General features: G+C 45.2%; 3 protein-coding genes, 2 non-coding genes and 2 pseudogenes across 27 annotated transcripts; 1 reads left to right on the top strand and 6 right to left on the bottom strand.

Annotated features, from left to right (window-relative positions):
* The first annotated feature begins 2,878 nt into the window (after positions 1-2,878).
* On the top strand, positions 2,879-7,472 carry LOC123077031 (lipid phosphate phosphatase 2). 19 transcript variants are annotated; one of them, XM_044499227.1, is made up of 12 exons: positions 2,883-3,038; positions 3,205-3,307; positions 3,421-3,756; positions 3,957-4,047; positions 4,950-5,023; positions 5,109-5,171; positions 5,272-5,359; positions 5,438-5,547; positions 5,677-5,770; positions 6,471-6,659; positions 6,766-6,825; positions 6,919-7,472. In XM_044499227.1, the coding sequence occupies exons 6-12, from the start codon at positions 5,112-5,114 to the stop codon at positions 7,137-7,139; spliced, it is 822 nt and encodes a 273-aa protein (XP_044355162.1). In that variant the 5' UTR covers positions 2,883-3,038; positions 3,205-3,307; positions 3,421-3,756; positions 3,957-4,047; positions 4,950-5,023; positions 5,109-5,111; the 3' UTR covers positions 7,140-7,472. The 19 variants fall into 19 exon arrangements, with proteins under 19 accessions (XP_044355159.1, XP_044355162.1, XP_044355163.1 ...); XM_044499228.1 differs by lacking the exon at positions 3,421-3,756 and having other exon boundaries at positions 3,963-4,047; XM_044499213.1 differs by having other exon boundaries at positions 2,884-3,038; positions 3,963-4,047; positions 4,950-5,171.
* A 517-nt stretch (positions 7,473-7,989) lies between these two features.
* Positions 7,990-9,449, bottom strand: LOC123076077 (40S ribosomal protein S20-like; the record flags this gene model as incomplete). The annotated part of the gene is made up of 2 exons (XM_044498514.1): positions 7,990-8,304; positions 9,299-9,449. Coding segments are annotated over 2 exons (294 nt in total), but the record flags the coding sequence as incomplete, so codon positions are not given.
* LOC123081136 (small nucleolar RNA SNORD36) lies at positions 8,410-8,487 on the bottom strand. The gene has a single exon (XR_006438649.1). It is a non-coding gene; the product is annotated as a small nucleolar RNA SNORD36 (small nucleolar RNA).
* Positions 8,675-8,754, bottom strand: LOC123081138 (small nucleolar RNA SNORD36). The gene has a single exon (XR_006438650.1). It is a non-coding gene; the product is annotated as a small nucleolar RNA SNORD36 (small nucleolar RNA).
* Positions 8,910-8,993, bottom strand: LOC123081137 (uncharacterized; annotated as a pseudogene).
* Positions 9,100-9,185, bottom strand: LOC123081141 (uncharacterized; annotated as a pseudogene).
* Positions 9,450-10,106: 657 nt separating the features above from the next.
* LOC123077035 (tRNA 2'-phosphotransferase 1) lies at positions 10,107-16,736 on the bottom strand. Of its 5 annotated transcripts, XM_044499232.1 has the most exons (11): positions 16,311-16,736; positions 16,103-16,213; positions 15,911-15,975; positions 14,016-14,351; positions 12,482-12,866; positions 12,242-12,389; positions 11,937-12,026; positions 11,036-11,090; positions 10,837-10,959; positions 10,512-10,592; positions 10,107-10,425 (listed from the first exon to the last, which is right to left on the bottom strand). In XM_044499232.1, exons 5-11 carry the CDS (start codon positions 12,745-12,747, stop codon positions 10,295-10,297), a joined length of 894 nt encoding a protein of 297 aa, XP_044355167.1. In that variant the 5' UTR covers positions 12,748-12,866; positions 14,016-14,351; positions 15,911-15,975; positions 16,103-16,213; positions 16,311-16,736; the 3' UTR covers positions 10,107-10,294. The 5 variants fall into 5 exon arrangements, with proteins under 5 accessions (XP_044355167.1, XP_044355169.1, XP_044355166.1 ...); XM_044499234.1 differs by lacking the exons at positions 14,016-14,351; positions 15,911-15,975; positions 16,103-16,213; positions 16,311-16,736 and adding an exon at positions 13,372-13,740; XM_044499231.1 differs by lacking the exons at positions 14,016-14,351; positions 15,911-15,975; positions 16,103-16,213; positions 16,311-16,736 and adding an exon at positions 13,452-13,739.
* Positions 16,737-20,864: the final 4,128 nt, after the last annotated feature.

Genomic DNA, 20,864 nt, shown 5'->3' with positions numbered 1-20,864 from the left:
TGGTCTGTCGAATTGGACCACAGGGCCGTGCTGAACAGCAAGTATAGGAAACGCCGCACGACGGTACTGGTGGCCCAGGCACAGATGTCAGCCGCCATTAAAGGAGCCATTAGAATTTCCTGTCCTGTATCTCAACGAGGAAGAAACCGATGCGGTTTTCTATTAGTGACTGGGCTGGGCCTCCCTTTTAGGCATCAATGTGTAATTAAAGTAGTGGTGGGCCGGTCGGTGGGCCAGGGAGCGCACCTTTTCAGCAGGAATTAGCGATCTGTTGATGTCTGCTTGGTCCTGTCGCTTCCAGCGGCAGAAATTAAGTGACGCATGTAGCTCAGCGGAGTGGGCCTTGTTATTGGTAATTTGTATCACGAATAATTCATGTATTTTCAAAAAATTGATTCTATGTCATAAACTACAACCGATTGTTCGGTCGTCATTATTTTGTGATGTACATTTTGACATCCTACTTTAGCTATACTGTATTTTATAGGCTAATTGTATTTTCATCGGGCTAATTATACATTTTATTTGACAGAATGTACTCCGCATGTTTCGCCATTAGAAAAGTTTAGTTCATCCCCTGCCATGGCGGGGAGCGTATTTTGGCTGGGCGTCTCTAGACAAAAGACACAAGATATCAAACGTTGGTTATATTTTATTTTGTGTGTTCTGTCTGGAGACGCCCATAGCCGGTCTCATGCTACCATGCCCAAAAACCGAGTTGCGGAAACAAAATTACTTTGCACCTATGGGCTGTCTAGGTGGCTCGATTAAAGGGAAGTCGTGTCTCAAGTTTTCTAGCTGATATTGTCATTAGTAACTTTGCATCTAAAAATATTAAGGCCCCGTGTTTTAGGCTCGCCCGGGCCCTGGAATCTCAAGGCAGGGCCTATCTGCTCCCCGTTATGGTAAGAATAATAAGAAACAAAAAAGGCTTTTAAAATATCAGTTCATAAAATCCCTGGTGTTTTTGGTTAGGGTTGTTCAATTGGTGACTGCCTTTTCTACTGTATTCTGTTGTGTCGGTATCTAGAGGTCGTGAACTTGATTGGCTAGAATATCATTTCAATGTTTTATTTCTTCATAATTGTTATGCAAGCTTAGCCTCCTAGGTGATCCTTGCATAGGTCTACTATAAATAAATCGATTCTAGATGCATCAAATAAGTTAAAGGGATTCCCAAGTGTAGTGCTTAACATTCCGATTTTTTACTACCATAGCGAACTTTCGTTTGTTCGCCGTATGAAAGGCCCACTGATCTGCCGATGAAAATTTGGTTACAAAAAAGACATAGTGAAAAAGTACCAAAACAACTCAAGCATGCATCCCAGGACGTTTGGGATCCCCCTTCTTAAGAAGCTTCACCCACGAGTAAGGTATGTATCCCTCATCAAACTATTCTTATGCTTTATTCGATAGTTTCATCATCATGGGCTCATTTGGGAAATCTAAAATTAATTGTTTGCATTCAAAGTTTATACAAATGTTATCTATACATTATTTATAATCATTATAGATACTATATTCTAAGTGATTCCATTTAAAGGCAACAATTTTGTCATCCCGTTGCAATGCACGGGCTCTTTTGCTAGTTTCACACAAAAATACTAGCTTCGGGGAATGAGCACAAACCAGTGCTACCAGATCAGGAACTGTACGAAGGTTCCCCGCCCATCGACGGTTCCAACTTAAGCAATTCATTGCTCCTGACGGGGCGCCATACTCGGCCACGTCAGTTCACCGGCGGCCCCAAGGCCGGTTGCCTCCAAATCCGCCAAATGCACCACACTACTCGCCATCTCCTCCATATGTGTCTCTGAATTCAGTCCCTGTTGCTCTTGGTTAATGCATCCTTTCTTCAGAATACCACCTACACCCTCTTTTTTTAAGTCCATCATAGCTAGCCCTTCCACGACATTAGGAACCTCACTCCCCATGACATATTCCTTGCCCATCGTACGTCATCGGTCGTTCCTGTGCTGCGCTCCCGCTGTATGATTGATCTCGCACTCTAGAGCCTCCCACCGCCGTCACCGTGGCTTGCGCAACAGAGCTATCCATGGCTGCAACCTTGGTTCCACCATCGGACGGCTTCGGGCGGGCGGCATCCGCAAGGGGAGCCCCATAATCGCCCCCACCATCTTCCGGCTTATCCTTAGCTGCAGCAGATTGAATCCCTAGGAGTTGCGTGGTCAACAGTTTTGCACTAGGAGAGCTCGCCTTGGTCTCTCGCGTTGGTAGAGAGGCACGATTTGGAGGTTCACGCTCGTGATTAGAGGTTGTAGATCCAGGCACCACGTCGAAAGGTTTCATAGGAGAGCTGCAGGCTGATTTCCTGGCGTTGCGGATAGGATATCTACCCTCGACGCACTCCTTGGATCCGAAACGCGGGCCGCCGCGGTCTCGTGGAGTCCACGGCGAACGAACGGACTGAGCCGCAACGTGGCCATAGGCCGGGCGTAGTCCAGCCATGGCAAGGGGTCCGGCAGGGGCCTTGGCCCCGTCGGAAACGGGGCGGCGGCTAAGGTCTCTTTTTGTCAAGGCTGATTGCCAGCTCCTTTACTAGACGAGGTTGGAAAAATAAATTGTTGTAACAAACGGAACCTTGTTTCCGTAAAAAAAGAGTCATGGTAGGCGAAAAATAATAATTCGCAATAAGGTTACTAGGCAAAACAGTTACAGTGAACAAGTGGCCCAGTTCATGCTGCAGAAAAAAGACAAAGAAAACGTTGCGTCCTGTGATGAGCAAGCTGTCATTATACAACTCATCCGCTAACGGTTACATAGATCCAAGAAGCATCACACCACATATTCATACTCCCCAAGAAGCCAAACCTACAGCACATGAGCTCGAAATGAGCGGGTAGCTATCTGATGGAAATTTAATAAAGAAAGTAATCTCTAAATAAACAGAGGATGCTCTGGTTCTGGTAGACAGACGGCCCAGATACTTTCCCCCACCCCGAACCCCCCGTTGATTCTCGTCTCCCTCCGACTCCGACCCGCGCATCTGGGGCTCCGCCGGCGGCCGGACTAGATGAGTGAGTCCCTCGCTTTCTCTCCTCCCTCACTCCCTCCGTTCTTCTCTCTGCACACACACAGGGCGAGAGGCAGAGCAAGCTCCGTTAGCGCGCGGTAGCGGGGCGGCTGCTTGCCGGCGGGTTGGTAGTAGCAGGGGCAGGTTCTTGGCGTTTGACATTTCTTTAGGCGTGCTTTCCGGCTGCAGGAGCAGGAGCTTCAGGGACAGCACTTGGTTGACGCGCGCATGAGCTTCACGGCAGCACCTTGAATTTCCTCCCCCATATCCCAGGTTATTTGGCCCCGACCCTGGATCCTACTCTTCTTCTTAACACTAGTGCTTGGCAGAGAATGTCCATGCTGTTGATTTGTCATCTAAATGTTGCCGAATTGTTCTTGCTCAAGCTTTGGCAAGAATGTGTGAACATGCCTAGGCTTGGAGGAGCACCTTCCTTCCTTCCGGTTCTGACAACTCTTTAGGGACTGCAAATTGCTTGTTTGTCCATGGAGCGAGCAGCAAGTAGCTCCGTACGTGTCTGCACACCAATGGACACAAAATTAGGATGCTTTGATAGACAATCAACACTCGAGAGATTTATTTAAAGAAAGCAAATAAGCAGGGGGTGCTTTGGTAGACGGCCCAGATACTTTCCCCACCCGGAACCCCCCATCGATTCTCGTCTCCCTCCGACCCCAGCGGCGGCGCACGTCTGGGGCTCCGCCGGCGGCCGGACTAAATGAGTGAGTCCCTCGGTTTCTCTTCCCCCTCCCTCCGTCCCTCCGTTCTTCTCTCCACACACACACAGGGCGAGAGCCAGAGCAAGCGCGAGCTTGGCCGGCAGCGCGCGGTAGCGGGGCTGCTGCTGCTTGCCGGTGGTGTGGCAGTAGCAGGGGTAGGTTCTTGTCGTTTGTCATTTCTTTAGGTGCGCTTCCTGCTGCAGGAGCAGTTGCGGGAGCTTCAGGGACGGCGACACGAGGCTGACGCGCGCATGAGCTTCACGGCAGCACCTTGATTTCCTCCCCAGATCCCAGGTTATTTGGCCCGCCCCTAAATCCTAATGTTCCTCTTAGTACTAGTGCTTTGCAGAGAATCTCCATGCTGTTGACTTGTCATCTAAATATTGCCGAATTGCCAGCATAGAATGTCCATGGTTTTACAACGAGACAAATATGTTAATTTATACTCCCTCCGTCCCAAAAAGTTTGTTCCTCAAATGAATGTATCTAGCACCAAGTTAGTGCTAGATACATCAATTTCAGGGACAAATTTTTCCGGACGGAGGGAGTATTCAACAAAAATGTGTGAACATGCCTAGGCTTGGAGGAGCACCTTCCTTCCTTCCGATTTTGACAACTCTTTGGGGACCGAAAGTTGCTTGTTTGCCCATGGAGTAGCAAGTAGCTAGCTACGTACGTGTTTGCGCACCGTTGGACACAAAATTAGGATGGGGTAATCGGAGGCGATTTTTGGTACATCTAGTGAAGTTTGTTCGCCCGTATTGAGAGAGAATTTTCGTCGATACACAAGGGCACCTGAGCGGGAGAAAGGGAACTGCTGAACAACTTACCTGTCCCATCTTGGCAACCTTGTATGCCCACGCTTCGCGCACTCCTTGATAATTGGAAACTATAGCCTGTACATATGATCATTTTCCAATCAAGGTTGCAAGTTATTTGGAATTCTAGGAGCATCGTGTGTACAAATAAACTGAGGAAATACAGGAACACAGAATTATTACAGAAGCCAGTCAAACAGAATAACATTGTCTTCATCAGAAATGCAAGTATTGTGCTCCTGTTTTCGTTTTTAATCCTTTTTTGGCTTTTTTTTACCTTTCATTTAATTAATCATAGCTGTATTACATCCAGTCTATCTTGTAACTATTGCAACTTTACTCAACAATTCTTTGTCTTGCCCCCTTTGTTATTTGTAGGACATAATGGCGGATATCCCGTTAGGCTGTTACACTATAAAGTCCCATGGAGCCCAAATTGCAAGACTCCACATGTATGACTGGATAATACTTGTCCTCCTTGCTGTCATAGATGGATTGTTGAATATAATTGAGCCTTTTCACCGTTTCGTTGGGAAGGACATGATGACTGACTTGAGATACCCCTTACAGGGCAATACTGTGCCCTTTTGGGCTGTTCCGGTGTGTTCTTGTGCTGCTAATTTTGGACTTCCCATTGTTTACATCATTTTTGTGCCATTCAATAAGATAGTTCCACTTTTGTAACTCACATGATTTGCAGGTCATTGGAATCGTCTTACCCTGTGCCATCTTTGGTGGAATTTACTTCAAGAAGAAGAATTTCTATGATTTGCACCATGGCATACTGGGTATCTACATATTCTTAGGCATATGAATATGTTGACATTGTATGTACAAGAAATAATTCGAAACACGTGTTTTTGTAGGTATTCTTTATTCGGTGCTCATAACTGCGGTGATTACTGATGCAATTAAGGATGGAGTTGGCCGACCGCGTCCTGATTTCTTCTGGCGCTGTTTCCCAGATGGAAAGGATGTAAGATTACTAGCCAAGAACTTCACTTTTTCCAGTCACAAGTTCATCTTTGTTGACCTGCCCATTGTTCAGTTCTTATCATCTATGGAGCCCATATTGACCAAAACTCATCGAAGGACTCTTTTTCAGCTTTATGACAATGTCACTACTGGCGTTCTGTGCCATGGGGAGAAGAGTGTCATCAAGGAAGGTCACAAGAGCTTCCCAAGTGGACATGCATCATGTAAGTCATTTAATATACCTAATGTTTCCTTTGGAAATACTGGTGTCAGGCATTTGGTCAGCTATGCCTATGGAATTCTTTAAAACTCAGTTACATACTTGAAGTTGTTTTTTACACCCTTGTGATAATCCTTTTTGACACAAACCATGCTGGGACCTGGGAATAAGTGATGGTACCTGTATTTTTGCGGTTGGTTGGGCTGCTTGTGTTAGCTGGCTTAGGAGGCCTTAGTGGCAGTCACTGAACCAGGGGAAGTCTGATGGGTGGCTAGGCCACAATTGGGCACGAGACAGCCTGGTGCGTTGGCTACATTGGTGCGATGTGGCAGCGAACCAGGAAGTGCCCCATTTCAGTTTAGATGCTTTGGTTGCTGCTTGGTGTAGTAGTTGTGTGGTAACTAGTTCTGGAACTACTCCACAGCATAAAAACATTGGGTTTGTCATGTGTACCATTTTGTGGAGGTATATATGTACATCTTATAATGGACAATGCCACATAGGTCATGTGTTTGATTAGAGACCCCACAAAATTGGCCTAGCCTTACAATTGGGTCAGTCTTTTATTACCCACATGTACAATCTATTTATGTTGTAGTGCTGTTACAATTGCGTCAAATAGGTCATGGCTAGATCACCTAACTAGACCATCGATAAAATAACCTGTTTTCTTTCACCTTGTGCTAATAATCAATCTATTCCAGGGTCTTTCGCCGGCCTGGGCTTCCTCACGTGGTACTTAACTGGGAAAATCACGGTTTTTGACCGTAAAGGCCATATCGCAAAGCTGTGCATCATTGTTCTGCCTCTGCTTACAGCTGCGCTCGTTGCCGTTTCTCGTGTGGACGACTACTGGCATCACTGGCAAGATGTGTTTGCAGGAGCTATCATAGGTTCGTTTGCCATCTGTCGTAGTTGCGTAAATTAGTTATACAGGTGACCTTCTAGATGCGCATAATTGATTAATAAAAATAAATATACTCCTGTTGCCCTTTGCAGGTCTCACAGTGGCCTCATTCTGTTACCTGCAATTTTTCCCATATCCTTTCGACGCAGACGGTGCCTCCCCCTTTTACCAATTTACCAATGGAGTTTTGAGTCTTCCATGGTTTCTCAATGATAATACTTAGCAAGTAACGATTTCCATTGCAGGATTGTGGCCTTACGCATACAACACCCTCCAGCTAGCCGAGGCGGGCATTGCAGCAAACTCCTTCAGCGTGCGGCCCACCGAGGAGATGGTAGAAGAAGGGCAAGGTGAGGGTGGGATCGCCCTGAGAGACGCCGTGCGGCCCATGGAGGAGACGGTAGAAGAAGGGCAAGGTCAGGGCAGGATCGCCCTGAGAGACGCCCTGAGATGTGAAGAAGACTAGGACTGGAAAGATCCGACGACACCCTAACTGCAATGATTTTCCTCAGGCTTATGTTTTCGGCGCACATCGCAGGCGGCTATCTGGGAGCTGTTTTTCTCATGCACAGTTTGGTTGCTTGGTTTTCACCGTTTGTTTGCTAGAGGTTGACTTGATTGGATAGTTTGGCCAGTGAGGATCTCGGCTGTATATTACAACCTAGTTAGTGTTAGTGTGGTGGGTGAGACATTGTGCATTAATTATTTCTTGGTCTTTCTGATGGCTGTTTTTTCAGAAAGCGGTATGTATGTATATATGATTTGCTTTGATTTTATCAAGTTTGATTGGGTTGCTCAACTTGGGTGAATTGCAACCAGAAAAATTGGTTTGAATGCAGGAATTCTCATACAGGTAAACTTTGCGCCCACTTCAGATCATCGGTTGTTTCTACTACTACCTCTGTCCGGATTTATTAGGCTCCCTCATATTTGGGTCAAAGTATAATGCTGGTTGTCTATTAGGCTCCCTCATATTTTGGGTCAAAGTATAATGCTGGTTGTCTTCCAAAGTGGTTTTCATTGGTATAATTTTTGTGAGATGTAAAAGAGGGCCTAATAAAACCTTGTGAAATGTTATTTGCAAGGAAACCTCATGATCTTGTTCCAAGGGAAATGGTTTGTTGAGCCTTTGTTGCTTTTGATACTATTTGCTCAAGGCAGCACCTTCCACTGCCAAACATAAATCAGCACTTAAAGATTCTTAAGATATGAAAGAAGCACTGTGAACTATGAAAATGCTACCAAATCTGACAGTAGGTCCAATAGTGAGCCATGTATAAACATCCATTCCAGCACACACACCAGGGCAACGAAAATTGACGGAAGATAACTTAGGACGATAGGCACTTAGAATCACGAAGCAAAGAACCTAGTCATACAAAACCCAGTTCTCATACTACAGAAAGTTTCAAAAATATCTTGGTACGTTGGAGGTGTCTCTCCACCCTTGTAAAAAGATTTAAAGACACATATCTTGGGGTAGCATACCTACTGGTCGCTGATGGTCACTTCGACCTCGACGCCGGGCTCGATGGTGATAGAGGTGATCTGCTTGACGACGTCTGGGGAGCTGACGAGGTCGATCACCCTCTTGTGCACCCGCATCTCAAACCGATCCCAGGTGTTGGTCCCTGTTTTACCACAACCGGATAACATTATTATACTCTGTTTACTTTCAAATCATCATAAGCAACTACAGCACAGCAAGATTAACAGATGACAGATTTGTGATGGGCTGAGCATCAGGTTTAAAAAGCTCGATTTTGAAACATCAAGTGTATCAGAATAATAATCATATGAATCATCATTTGCTCAGCCCACATCAAGTGCAACTACTTCATCATTCTAGGTAAATTAAGATGTTGAATGACTAAAACTAGCATGCTATAATCATATGGTACTGGTTAAAAAAATGTGAACAGAAGACTACACTTGAACGCATCACTTGCAATGCCTACCAGAAGGAGCAAGTGTATAGAAGAAAACAAACATTAGACAGGCTAGCCATCAGTCTTAAAAAGCTCGATTTTGTATTCCTCAAAGAAAACCTCGGGAATATGTTGTTTTAGCATCATCTGACCAGCCCATCATAAACACAACCCAAAAATTAACATCACATATGAGCAACAGACATGGGTAAGACCTCTGATAGATTCATTGTGCTATGGATTTCAAATGACAAACAGAAGACACCTACGCAGGATGACCAACAACAACAGACTCTCACTAGATTAACCAAGCATCAGTTTTAAAAAGCTCGGTTTAAGATACATCAATGATGTGAAATCTCAGTAGCATCTCCTTGTAACATCATGTGCTCAGCTGACAAACGATTCAGATGCAACCCCTCTACATTATACACCACACCAACACACTGAGCTGCATATCTAGATACAAAAGAACAAGGCGGTACGTCGATGGCATGCTGGGCATCAGTTTTAAAAAGCTCGATTTTTAGATCATCAAAGACCGGAAAGGCCTCAGCGGTCTAAATGTTTCACATCCTCTGCTCAGCACACCATCATCATCACGGGAATTCTTTCCTACCGTCTAAACAGAGAGCTACCCACAAAAACATAGCGACCCACAAAGCAAATGGGATCAAGCAGAGATTGAGGTGGGTACCTTCTCCGCAGGGGGACTTCCTGGTGGTGATGTTGAGCACCTTGGTGGGCATCCTGACGGGGCCCTTGACCTTGAGCTGCTTCTCCTTGGCGCCCTTCACCAGATCCGAGCACACTGCAAGACAACACGCGTCAGATCGGAGACGCACAAAGCACACGCGTCAGATAGGTTGAGTGAGCGTATGAACTCCATTCGCAGAAAAAAAAAAGTGAGTGTTTGAACTGGGAGATCCAATAACACCCAGTCGGATCCTGCAGGTGCAAACTGAGAATAGTTCCCATGGGCACAAAAAACTGACTGACGAATCAAGCATTGTATGTAATGGACCAAAAGTTATGCTTCAAACTGTTAACCATGGTTGCTACTCAGGAATGACAGAGAAGTCCTGAATGGTGAAAGTTACCCTGCGAAAATGGGGCAGCGCCCCAGTGGTCGGTCATTGCCCCCCTGGATGATGATGATGATGAACAAAATAAACAACTAAAAGCATACATCCTAGAAATGCCACTGCTCGACTCTGAATTCTGAAAAAAAATCAGCAGCGCCTCCTCCAAGCAAAAAGGCAGCAAAAACATAGGTGCCGCGCGGGGCATTCGGCCATTCGACCACCTGATATACATAGTTTCCCACGTTGCCAATCAATCAGATGATTCTAAGTCTCACCAAAACCAAAACCAAAATCTCACTGCAGGCAGGCCAGCAGAAATCAGTTTACGCAAATTTTACTTTTTTTTTAAACCACCGTAGAATGCATGCAAATTTTACACAAAATAAAAATTGGGATGAAACCTCGCAGATTCACACATCATAAACCAAATTTGCTATTCCATAACATCTGGTCATCATAACCATACACAGGTTCTGCACAACCAGTAAAAAGTCCACAGCAGCAGCACAATGATTACATGATGAAACTCTTGTCGTGCAGCGCATTCATCCCAAGTTTTCGCTGAGCGAGAGGCCGTGCAGGACTCCAGTGCTACGGCAAGGCCTCTTCTACCTCTGGAACGGTATCGGTGCACGTCCTGGCCATGTCTCGATCTTCTCGAAGTACTTGATGGGGACAACGCCGTCGAAGCCCTCCGTCAGGATCACCTTGTTGTCTGAGATGTATAGCTTCATCCCGTCTGGGAAAATAATTCAGAAATCAAATGTCAGCCTCTAGTCTAGAGAACCCAAATGATTTGCTGGTATTTACATGCGGCAGCCATACCTTGCAGTGCCTTTCTGACATTCAAATATATCAATATGTTTGCGCCACTCCGCATACCTGAAGAAGGCAAACCGTTAGTCCCTGACAAGGCAGGGGTGGAAGAAACATTAGACCACGAGCTGGGAATAAATAATGATGGGGTATGAGTTGACGATGCACCTAAATAATGGAGAACAGCAATAACTGGGAGCATATCAGATTTACATTGGAAAGATAAATACGGATAATTTCAGCATGATTTTACTTCGAAGAACAGCATTAGTCCTTCTATTTGTTTCCATAAGAATAAACTCAATAATAGTATGTTTGAAATGGAAAATCGTACCACTAATAACTCCTCCATCTGATGGTAAACCACTTGAGAAATGTACATGTAGCCTTGCCATACGTTTAAGCCCATGTTTCAATATTGAATCAACATTTTTCCTGTAAGTTCCATGGACACAGACTGTGGATAGAAAAAAATTAGAACAAACGCCAGCCATTCAGGAGAGGATGCAAACACGAGTGTTAAAATCAAATACCTGAGACTTCATCAGCCGATAGAATTGGTTTCAACAAGCTCTCTGATGTAACAGTCTGCAAGAGGTTTACTTGATTATTATAAAGGCAAACTTGATTCACTAATTCCACTAAGCAAATACAATTCACTTGATGCTAGAATAAGGTAGCAGATCACATGCCACAAACCACCCCAACACGGAAACAGAAAAGGAACTCTGCTCTCAGAAATATGCAAAAATAAGAATGAAGATACATTGGAATTATGTGTCTTCTGATTAAATTAGGGTATTTGGCATATGACCACAAGAACTGTGATGGAACATGTAACAATGAAGACAAGTCTCTGACTTAAGATCAGATATGATTTCTTTCAAAACATACCCACAGGTTACAAAGCTACATTAGTACAATCCTGTAATAGCTTAGGCATCAGAGAGGACAGGAGGTCTTAAATCTTAATTACTAACATGGAAGCTCAACCGTAGTGCTACAGAAGAATATACACTAGCTGTATGCCTGTATAGCACACCAAGGAAGCCAGACCAGGATAAGTCCAAGCCATTATAAGCACGATGAATTGCAACTTCATTCCTAGTACGGGCCAACAAGGACCGACGATATAATTCTCATGACTAGTTATTAATAACAGGAAAACTACCACCGAGATTATACTACTGTAAAAACATTCACATCTCGAGCTAAAGCACACAATGCCCCATATGGAATTGATTCAAAAAATAGTCTGTATGAAAATCCCAAAGAGGGTGCATGCCACTATTAGGGCTCCTTTTATATGTCTAATTTTCTCAGAAGTTACAGAAAAACAATGGTTACAAGGCAGATGATCATGAACATGATAAACACACCATACTTGTAGAAAAAAGAATACATTAGTGCGGAGGGTTCAGGCAGAGAACATACTGTCACAGTGTGCCCCTGGTTAGCTCGAATCAGCAGCTCGCCATCCTCCTCCAACAGACCAAACCTCTGCTTGTTGTCTCGCCTGACTGCCTACAAGCAAAATTGCAGAATTTTACTCAAAGTAGCTTACAACTCACAACAAGTTCAATAGTAACCTGGTTAATTTTATAACTTAGAGATATTTCCCAATTTAAGCTCAAGGTGCTAGCTAACAAGATGAAAACAACATGTAGCCACAAGTACACCATGGTGCTTAGAAAAATCATCTACTGTTAAGCAGGAAGATGAGGCATGAGCAATATTACCTCCCTGATTTCATCCACCGTGTGGGAGTTGAGCGGAACCTTGGCGAAGGTCTCCAGGTTGAGGCGGAGCAGGTCGCGGACCCGCACATACCCGTCGCTCCTCATGTTCAGCCTCAGCTCCGGCGCCATGTGCCGCAAGACCCTCGTCCTGAGAAGAGAAGCACAGAAGCACTAGTGAGTACCCGGCTAGCATCGACACGATTGCAGAGAGGGGACCGGGGCTTTGTGCCGGTGTACTACAGGAGGCGGCCGAGGGCATCGATGCGGTTTCCGCCGTTGCCTCCGCCACCGCCGCCGCCACGTCCACCCGGTCGCCTGCCACCGCCATGTCCACCGCGCGGCTGGTGCGTGGAGGCGAAGGCGGCAGCATTGGAGCGGTAGCCAGAGGAGGAGGAGGAGGAGGGGTTCATGGTGAGAGGGAGGCAGAGGGTTGAGGGGAAGGAGGGGTGGAGGAGGAGGAGGGCGCGTATCGGGGAGGAGATTGTGGCGGCAGTGAGGGCTCTCATAAGCAGCAGAAGCGGCGGCAGTGACACGACCGGCGACGCGCGGCGGCAGCCGGACAACCCCTGGTGATGTGGGCGGGTGAGCTCAGCCGGATTGCTGCCTGGGCTTGCGCTACGGTAACCTGGAAGATTAAAGACATGAGCAGTTGTCAATTACAAAAAATCAAATTCCACGCAATTAATTTCAAAAGCTAAAAAGGAAAAGTTATAAAAGTGAATGGTAACCAGATTAATGTTCACAGCACAATTTCTCTCTTTTATTTGTTAATTATGTAACCTTAACTTGAAACTTGTGACATATAGTGAACACACCATGTGAACCTACTTGAATTTCTTTGTCAGATCTTTGACGCCAATATGGTTGCGCTCACGTGGGTTGGACATACAGATGGCAAGACAGCGGTTAGGCAGAATGGTAAATGTATGTTGAGAGCATATGAGAACCACGTTGCTGTTCAGAAACTAGTAATACGAAAGTGAGAACCAGGCAAAACTACCCTAGGCCTAGTGATTACCTTAGGAAGCACTATATAATAACAAGTAAAACACAGATGAAATCCTAGACATCAATCTTGCAATGTTGGAAGAAAGTAACACTGCTAGACATAGAAGCAACGTGGGGCGCACCTCACGGGCCACAATTATGCAGGCAAGTCTGGCTAGATTCTGGAGTAGGAAGCGGCAGTAGATAAGCTCGATGGACGCACCTCACGGGCTCCTCCCGGGCCTGGAAGAACGAGGCCGCCGCGGCGGAGGCGGAGAAGGAGGCGGGCACGCGCGGCGGAGGAGCAGCGGGGCGGCGGAGGGGGACGCGCGATGCATCCGAGGGGACGGCGTGGGAGGCGCAGCAGGAGGAGCGGCGTGCGGGCGGCGGCGGCGGCGGCGGAGCGGGAGATGCGATGTGGGAGAGACGGAGCGAGGGGAACAAATCCTGCGTGCCCGAGCCGCAATTTTCTTTTTCTTCTCTCCTTTTTTTTCTTGAAGTGTTTTCCGACCGAGCGAGACCGAGGTGCGATTTTTCTTCCTCTCTTTTTCTGACGGTGCAGGCCCGAGCCCGAGGTGCGATTTTTTCTTCTCTTTTTTCTTTTTTGGAACTGACATTTTTCCATAGTGTATAATTAAATTAATTAAGAAAATACAAGCCTACGAGTTTGCTTTCTTCGAGTTCTTATATTGTTTGGGGTTACCAAGATGCCTTTCCGTTTATATTTTGTATATACTCCCTTCATTCCGAAATATAGGTCGCTGGAGGAGAAAACGGTGGAATTTACATCGCTGCCCCTAGTATGAATCGGTATCCCCATCGTCTTCTTCCTCCATCCGAGGATTTGAAATTCTCCGCCAGGCCATCGTCCGCCCGCCCGCCCCTGCTTCTCCTCCACGCGTCCAGGTCCCAGGCGCTCCCAGGCCCAGGTCCCCTACTTCTCCTCAGCGCTCCCAGGCCCAGGTCCTCGTCTCCAGCAGCAGCGATCCAAGGAGGGTCCTCGTCTCCCAGAAGGAGCACGCGGCAGCAGCAGTCCCAGGTCCCAGATCCAGATCTAGCAGCAGCGATCCCAGGTCCTCAGGGCCTTCTCCCGATCCTTCTTCTCCTGGGCGTGCTCCTTCTCCTGCAACAGCAGCAACAACAGAGTTTAGAGCCATACTGATCAGCAGCAGCAACAACAGCTGTTGGGTTCTTCTGCAGGTGGAGTATGGCAGCAGCAGCAGCAGTAGTTTAACAATAGCAGCAGCAGCAGATGTTTTAGAGCAGCAGCAGCAGCAGCTTTTCATTTACTATTTTTTTTATTTAACAGAAAAGGTTTAATGAAAACTTTCATTTACTGAATTGAAAAGGTTTAATTAACAGAAAAGGTTTAATTGACTGAGAAGAGATGAGAAGAAGGTTGCTTGTACTCCTACACTAGTCCTACACTAAAACTGGCAGAGAAGAGAGTAGAAGAGGAGTAGAAGAGCAAGCAGAGAAGAGAAGAGAAAGGAAATAAGACAGAAGAAAGAGAAGAGAGAAGAGAGCAACTAAACTACTCCTGCAAGAGGGCAAGAAGAGAGACAATTGTTAGAGTGACAATTAAAGACCACACACAGTGAGTACTACTGCAAGAGGGCAGTACTGGAAGGCAAAAGATAGAGAAGTGAGAAGAAAGAGAAGAGAAGAGAAAGAGAAGAAGAGAGAAAGAAGAGAGCAAGAAGAGAGAAGAGGGCACTCCAATAATAATGCTACACTTGCAATCCTAATCCTCACTAGTGCAATCTGGAGAAGAGAGGAGAGGAGTAAGAAAGCAAGAGGAGTAGGAGAGAACACAAGCAAGAGTTCTACACTAAACTACTGCAAGCAACCAAGCAAGCACTACTGAAACTAAAGCAGATATTTTACAGATACTTTACGATAATGTTTTTTACAGAACTAAAATCACAGATGCAAGCAAAACTACAGCAAAAAACTAAAACATGTTTTCTCTGTTTTCAAAAACAAAGTGTTTTGCTTGTCCTGCTCCTACATATCACCAATCAACTTGTTTACTCCTGCAGATCAGCAAGCATTAATTAAAATTTCATTTAAAGGAGTAATTTTAATTAACTGAAAAGTTTCATTTGGTTTTAATTAAAGGAAAATTTTCATTTAGTTTTAGTTAAACAAAACGTTTCATTTACTCTTATCTGAAAGGAGTATCTAGTTAAAGGTTTCATTGACTGACAAGAACAGCAAGCAAATGATTGAACAACAAGTTTCAGTTAATTTACTTGGAGTAGTAAAACTTAGTGTCTAGAGCAAAGCATTTGCACCATTTGCCAGATCTGTAGCTACTATTATTTTACTGTATGTTTTTCTCTGTATTTTCATCAGAGCATTCAGAAGCATGCAAACAAAAGTTTCAATACAGACAAACAAATTTGTTTAAACAATTTGCTGGAGTACTCCAAGACACTACAGCAAGCACTAATCCTTGCTGGAATGTCATTGTTCGGCACGATGCAATTTGCTGGAGTACAACATGATGCAATTTTGTGGAGTACTCCAGTACTACAACAAGCAATAATCTTTGAGCATGATTTTTCAATCATGCTCAAGCACTAATCCTTGCTGGAAATCTCTGACATAAATTCAGTCATGCTAAAGGGCTAAGAAATTCAGTAATGCTCACACAAGCAAGGAAGTAGGAGTACATACCTGACGCAGGGCCTGGGAAGAAGTAGCCATGGCTCCCAGAAGGACTCATCAGGCCTTGAATTCCTCTGAGCAAGATGACCACATGAGCAAGATGTTTAAGTACGTCAATGAAGAAAAGGGAATAAATCCATGAGCAAGATGGTTAACATGAACAGTTAACTGAAACTAGCAGTATATGAGCAAGATGTTTACCAAGTGATTGTACAGCAAGACTGCAGCCAGTACTACAGCAACGTAAGAAGAGAAGATTCAAATCCATGATGGCGGCCATCATCTGCCCCTCCCTCTCGTTCTCCATTTTCACTGTTGGTATCCAACCAACCAAGCAAAAGAGACAACTGTTTCAGATCAAACAAATCGACCGGCAGGAAGAAAGACTACCAGTACCAGGAGTACTTACAACGGGAGGAAGCAGCTACTCCGCGACGACGACGACGTGGCATGGCGGGGCAGGGCACCGCGAGGACGACGACGTCGCTCCAGACCCGCCGCTCGGGTGCCGCTCCACATCCACGCCTCTGTCGCCCATATCCAGCGCTAGCACATCCACATCCACGCCTCTGTCGCCCAGATCCAGCGCTAGCACATCCACATCCACGCCTCCGTGGAGTAGAAGCTCGTCGCCGGCGCAAAAGATTGGAATTTGTTTACCTCCGGGGTGTGAGTGGAGGCGGGGTGGTGGAGAAGTGGCGGTGGAAGAGGGAGAGGCCGGTGAGCTACGGGGAGACGGGGAGGCCGGCAAGCAACGAGGAGGCCGGCGAGCTACGGGGAGAGGGGGGAGGTGGGCGAGCGACGGAGAGGCCGGCTAGTGCAGCTGGGCGAGTGGGAGAGAGTGAGCGCGGGCAGTGCGGCTGGGCGGTGAGCGAGCGAGTGGAGCGACGCGGGGGGCAAAATTGGAAAGTGCCGATATTTCGTTACTAGACAAAAGTTGAACTAAAAAAGCCCCAACGACCTACATTTCGGAACAGAGGGAGTATATACGTATTCCTCCGCTCATGAAAGGATCATATCGATTCCCATTCACCCCGCCCCCGCCATCTTATTTAAGCTTTGGAGTCTGCCATCAATGGCTGCCACAAATAGTACTGCAGCCATCTTGCTTGTGTGGATGCAGCCAGCATTACCGCCCATGATAATTCGGGTAAATTTATCAGTTATCTTGAAAAAATTATGCCCTATTAGCAATCGAACGTGCGTCTGTGGATGGCACCGCACCAACTCACGTGCGAGCACCCTGCCGCCAGGGAAAAGCGCTCCTACCCAGGCTCCACTAGGGTTTCTCCTGCCCCCCCCCCCCCCGCGTCGGTCTGTCTCGTCTCCTTTGGCCTTGAGGCCATGGAGGCGTGCTGGATCGCAACCCTTGCGGCGGGAAGGCTTCGGTTTTGGATGCTTTTCTGAGTTTCTTTTAGGGTTTGTGTCCTACTTAGAGACAAGAGGCGGCAGTGGCTCTTTGAAGATGAAATAAGGTTCTCCTCGCCTACCCAGTGGTGCTTCTAGCGTCATCAGAGGGTGTGTGTGGAGATTTGTCTCCGGCGAATCTCGCGGGATTCAATCGGCATTTGTCTTCGGTGGATCCGGTCCTTGTTCGTGTGTGTTTGTGTGTCTACAGGTTGGATCGTTCCGATAGAAGCTTCTCTTCAATGACGGCGGTTGTTGTTCCGGTGCGCTGGTTCTATAGGGCCTTAGCACGACGACTTCCTGACTGTCTGCTAAAACAAGTTTTGCCTGGCTCTAGCGAGGGAGGGGCAATGACGGTGGCGCGCCTTCGGCTCGCTTCAGTGCTTTTAGTCGTCGCTAGTTGTTCTGAGGATTTGGATGTAAACTTTATTATTTCTGGTATCCGTTGTGCTATCATGATTAATGATGAATAGATTGGAAGTTTTCCAAATAAAAAGGAGAAAATTTTATCTCCTCTTATCGAGGTTGATTTGACATTTCCATTGTGTTCGAGATGCAAATCTTCTAACCCTATGTTTGGATGTATTGTGTCTACACCACTACACATTGAATCTTTGTGTTGGTTGTTCTTTGCGAATTAAGATGACTTCTTCATCTTCTGTATCATGACATTTTTGTATTTTTCTTTACTGATTATTACGGTTCTAAAATGTAATGAGAAAAAAATAACAATCTTCAGTTTCCATTAAAAATATACTATGAGGTATAATATATTGCACAATATCTTTTCTTCTACTTATAAGGGTTGGAGTTGGTGGTGAATTCACTTGTAAGACCAACAATCTTCACCAATAAATAAATGCACCCTTACCCACATGTGTGAAACAACCTTCCAAGAGACATAAATAAACAAATATGCTTTTACTCACATGTGGGACCTAAAACAAATTAACAAGTACACTACTACTTTATGTGAGACCAACACTTGAAGAATACACAAATAACACAATGCAAAAGTGTGAATCCAACTCAAAATTGTGCTATTAAGCTGTGAGCTTACTCCTCATATTTTAGTTTCGTAGCAACGCACGGCCATTGTGCTAGTACGTAGAAATGTTTAGATCTGTGTCTCAAGTGTCCTCACCATGGCGGGATATAAGTATACAATACAATCAGTTTTAGGAAAAACTTTGCGTGGGTAACGCTTCGTCTTAGCAAGACCACTAAAAATGCTTATTCCAGCATAAACAAAAGGTTTTACGCTCTTTTTTGCGAGAAACGTCCTATCTATTCATCTTCAATCATGGCAGTACAAAGAACAACAGAGGTAATAAAAATTACAATCATGTGTGTAGACCACCTAGGGCGACTACAAGCACTGGAGCGAGCCCAGATAGTTGTTCATTTCCATTTTCCAAAAGCAATCCTATGAAACTTTTGAAGATCAACATATTTCTATGTTTAGTTACTAAAGAAATATTGATAAAAAATGACACTATGGAGATAGAAGTTGTCACTTTTGTAAATTTGAGTCATTTGACAATTTATTCTTGCATGTCGACTAGTAAAATATATTTGGAGAGATCTCCGATGTGCATATGGTTTATATTATGTACATAGGAAACCTAGAGGAATTGTTTGGTTCATGAATTATTTCTGTTCACCAAAAATGGGGGAAATTAGCAAAGTTAGGAATGACAGATGTAATACTGGCAAGATAGTGAACTTTCACCAATGCTTCCCCTCCAAAATGGTCAGGGGCCGACATATCTTAGCTGAAGTAGGCCTGACTCGTCATTTTTCTAATTCTTGAGTATATTGGATTCTGGGATTTCAGACTTCTCATGTGACTTGTGGGACTGATCGCTTATTGCAACCTACATTTGGTTTGGGGCAAATGAAAAAGTGGCCCAAAGACAAAGTTTTTAGTCAAATTGTGGAGAAAGAGGATTTCGACCTGACCGTGAAGGTTTCCATCCGATCACTAGCTCTCACATTAGATGAATGAGCCTCCAAAAACCTTTTTTGTTTCAATTTGAGGTGCATGAGCCATTCTTTTACGTATGCATCCTCTTGGAAGTGAGCTAGATGCTTTGTGCAACATCAACGCGTTGTACTTAACATCTCCTTTAGTAGTATTTTCCTACTATACAAATAATATTTCTTCTATGGATCCTTCAATTGTATTAGCAAAAATGAAGTTTCACTACTAGGGAAAACTCTAGTAGTAGCGCTTGAAATATGCATAGCAGTAGCGTTGGGTCCAGCGCTACCACTAAGGTGTTGGGGAACGTGGTAATTTCAAAAAAAAATCCTACGCACACGCAAGATCATGGTGATGCATAGCAACGAGAGGGGAGAGTGTTGTCCACGTACCCTCGTAGACCGAAAGCGGAAGCGTTAGAACAACGCGGTTGATGTAGTCGTACGTCTTCACGATCCGACCGATCCAAGTACCGAACGCACGGCACCTCCGAGTTCAGCACACGTTCAACTCGATGACGTCCCACGAACTCCAATCCAGCAGAGCTTCGAGGGAGAGTTCCGTCAGCACGACGGCGTGATGACGGTGATGATGTTGCTACCAACGCAGGGCTTCGCCTAAGCACCGCTATGATATTACCGAGGTGGATTATGGTGGAGGGGGGCACCGCACACGGCTAAGAGATCAATGATCAATTGTTGTGTCTCCAAGGGGTGCCTCCCTCCCCGTATATAAAGGAGTGAAATATGCCCTATAGGCAATAATAAAGTTATTATTTATTTCCTTATTTCATGATAAATGTTTATTATTCATGCTAGACTTGTATTAACCGGAAACTTAGTACATGTGTGAATACATAGACAAACAGAGTATCACTACTATGCCTCTACTTGACTAGCTCGTTGAATCAAAGATGGTTAAGTTTCCTAGCCATAGACATGAGTTGTCATTTGATTAACGGGATCACATCATTAGAGAATGATGTGATTGACTTGACCCATTCCGTTAGCTTAGCACTTGATCGTTTAGTATGTTGCTATTGCTTTCTTCATGACTTATACATTTCCTATAACTATGAGATTATGCAACTCCCGAATACCGGAGGAACACTTTGTGTACTACCAAAGGTCACAACGTAACTGGGTGATTATAAAGGTGCTCTACAGGTGTCTCCGATGGTACTTGTTGAGTTGGCATAGATCGAGATTAGGATTTGTCACTCCGATTGTCGGAGAGGTATCTCTGGGCCATCTCGGTAATGCACATCACTATAAGCCTTGCAAGCAATGTGACTAATGAGTTAGTTGCGGGATGATGCATTACGGAACGAGTAAAGAGACTTGCCGGTAACGAGATTGAACTAGGTATTGAGATACCGACGATCGAATCTCGGGCAAGTAACATACCGATGACAAAGGGAACAACGTATGTTGTTATGCGGTTTGACCGATAAAGATCTTCGTAGAATATGTAGGAGCCAATATGAGCATCCAGGTTCCGCTATTGGTTATTGACCGGAGACGTGTCTCGGTCATGTCTACATAGTTCTCGAACCCGTAGGGTTAGCACGCT

Source organism: Triticum aestivum, chromosome 3D (assembly GCF_018294505.1).
Source record: "Triticum aestivum cultivar Chinese Spring chromosome 3D, IWGSC CS RefSeq v2.1, whole genome shotgun sequence".
NCBI classification, from domain to species: Eukaryota; Viridiplantae; Streptophyta; class Magnoliopsida; order Poales; family Poaceae; genus Triticum; species Triticum aestivum.
Note: the sequence above shows the minus strand (reverse complement) of the source record. Positions and strands in the feature narration are given on the sequence as shown.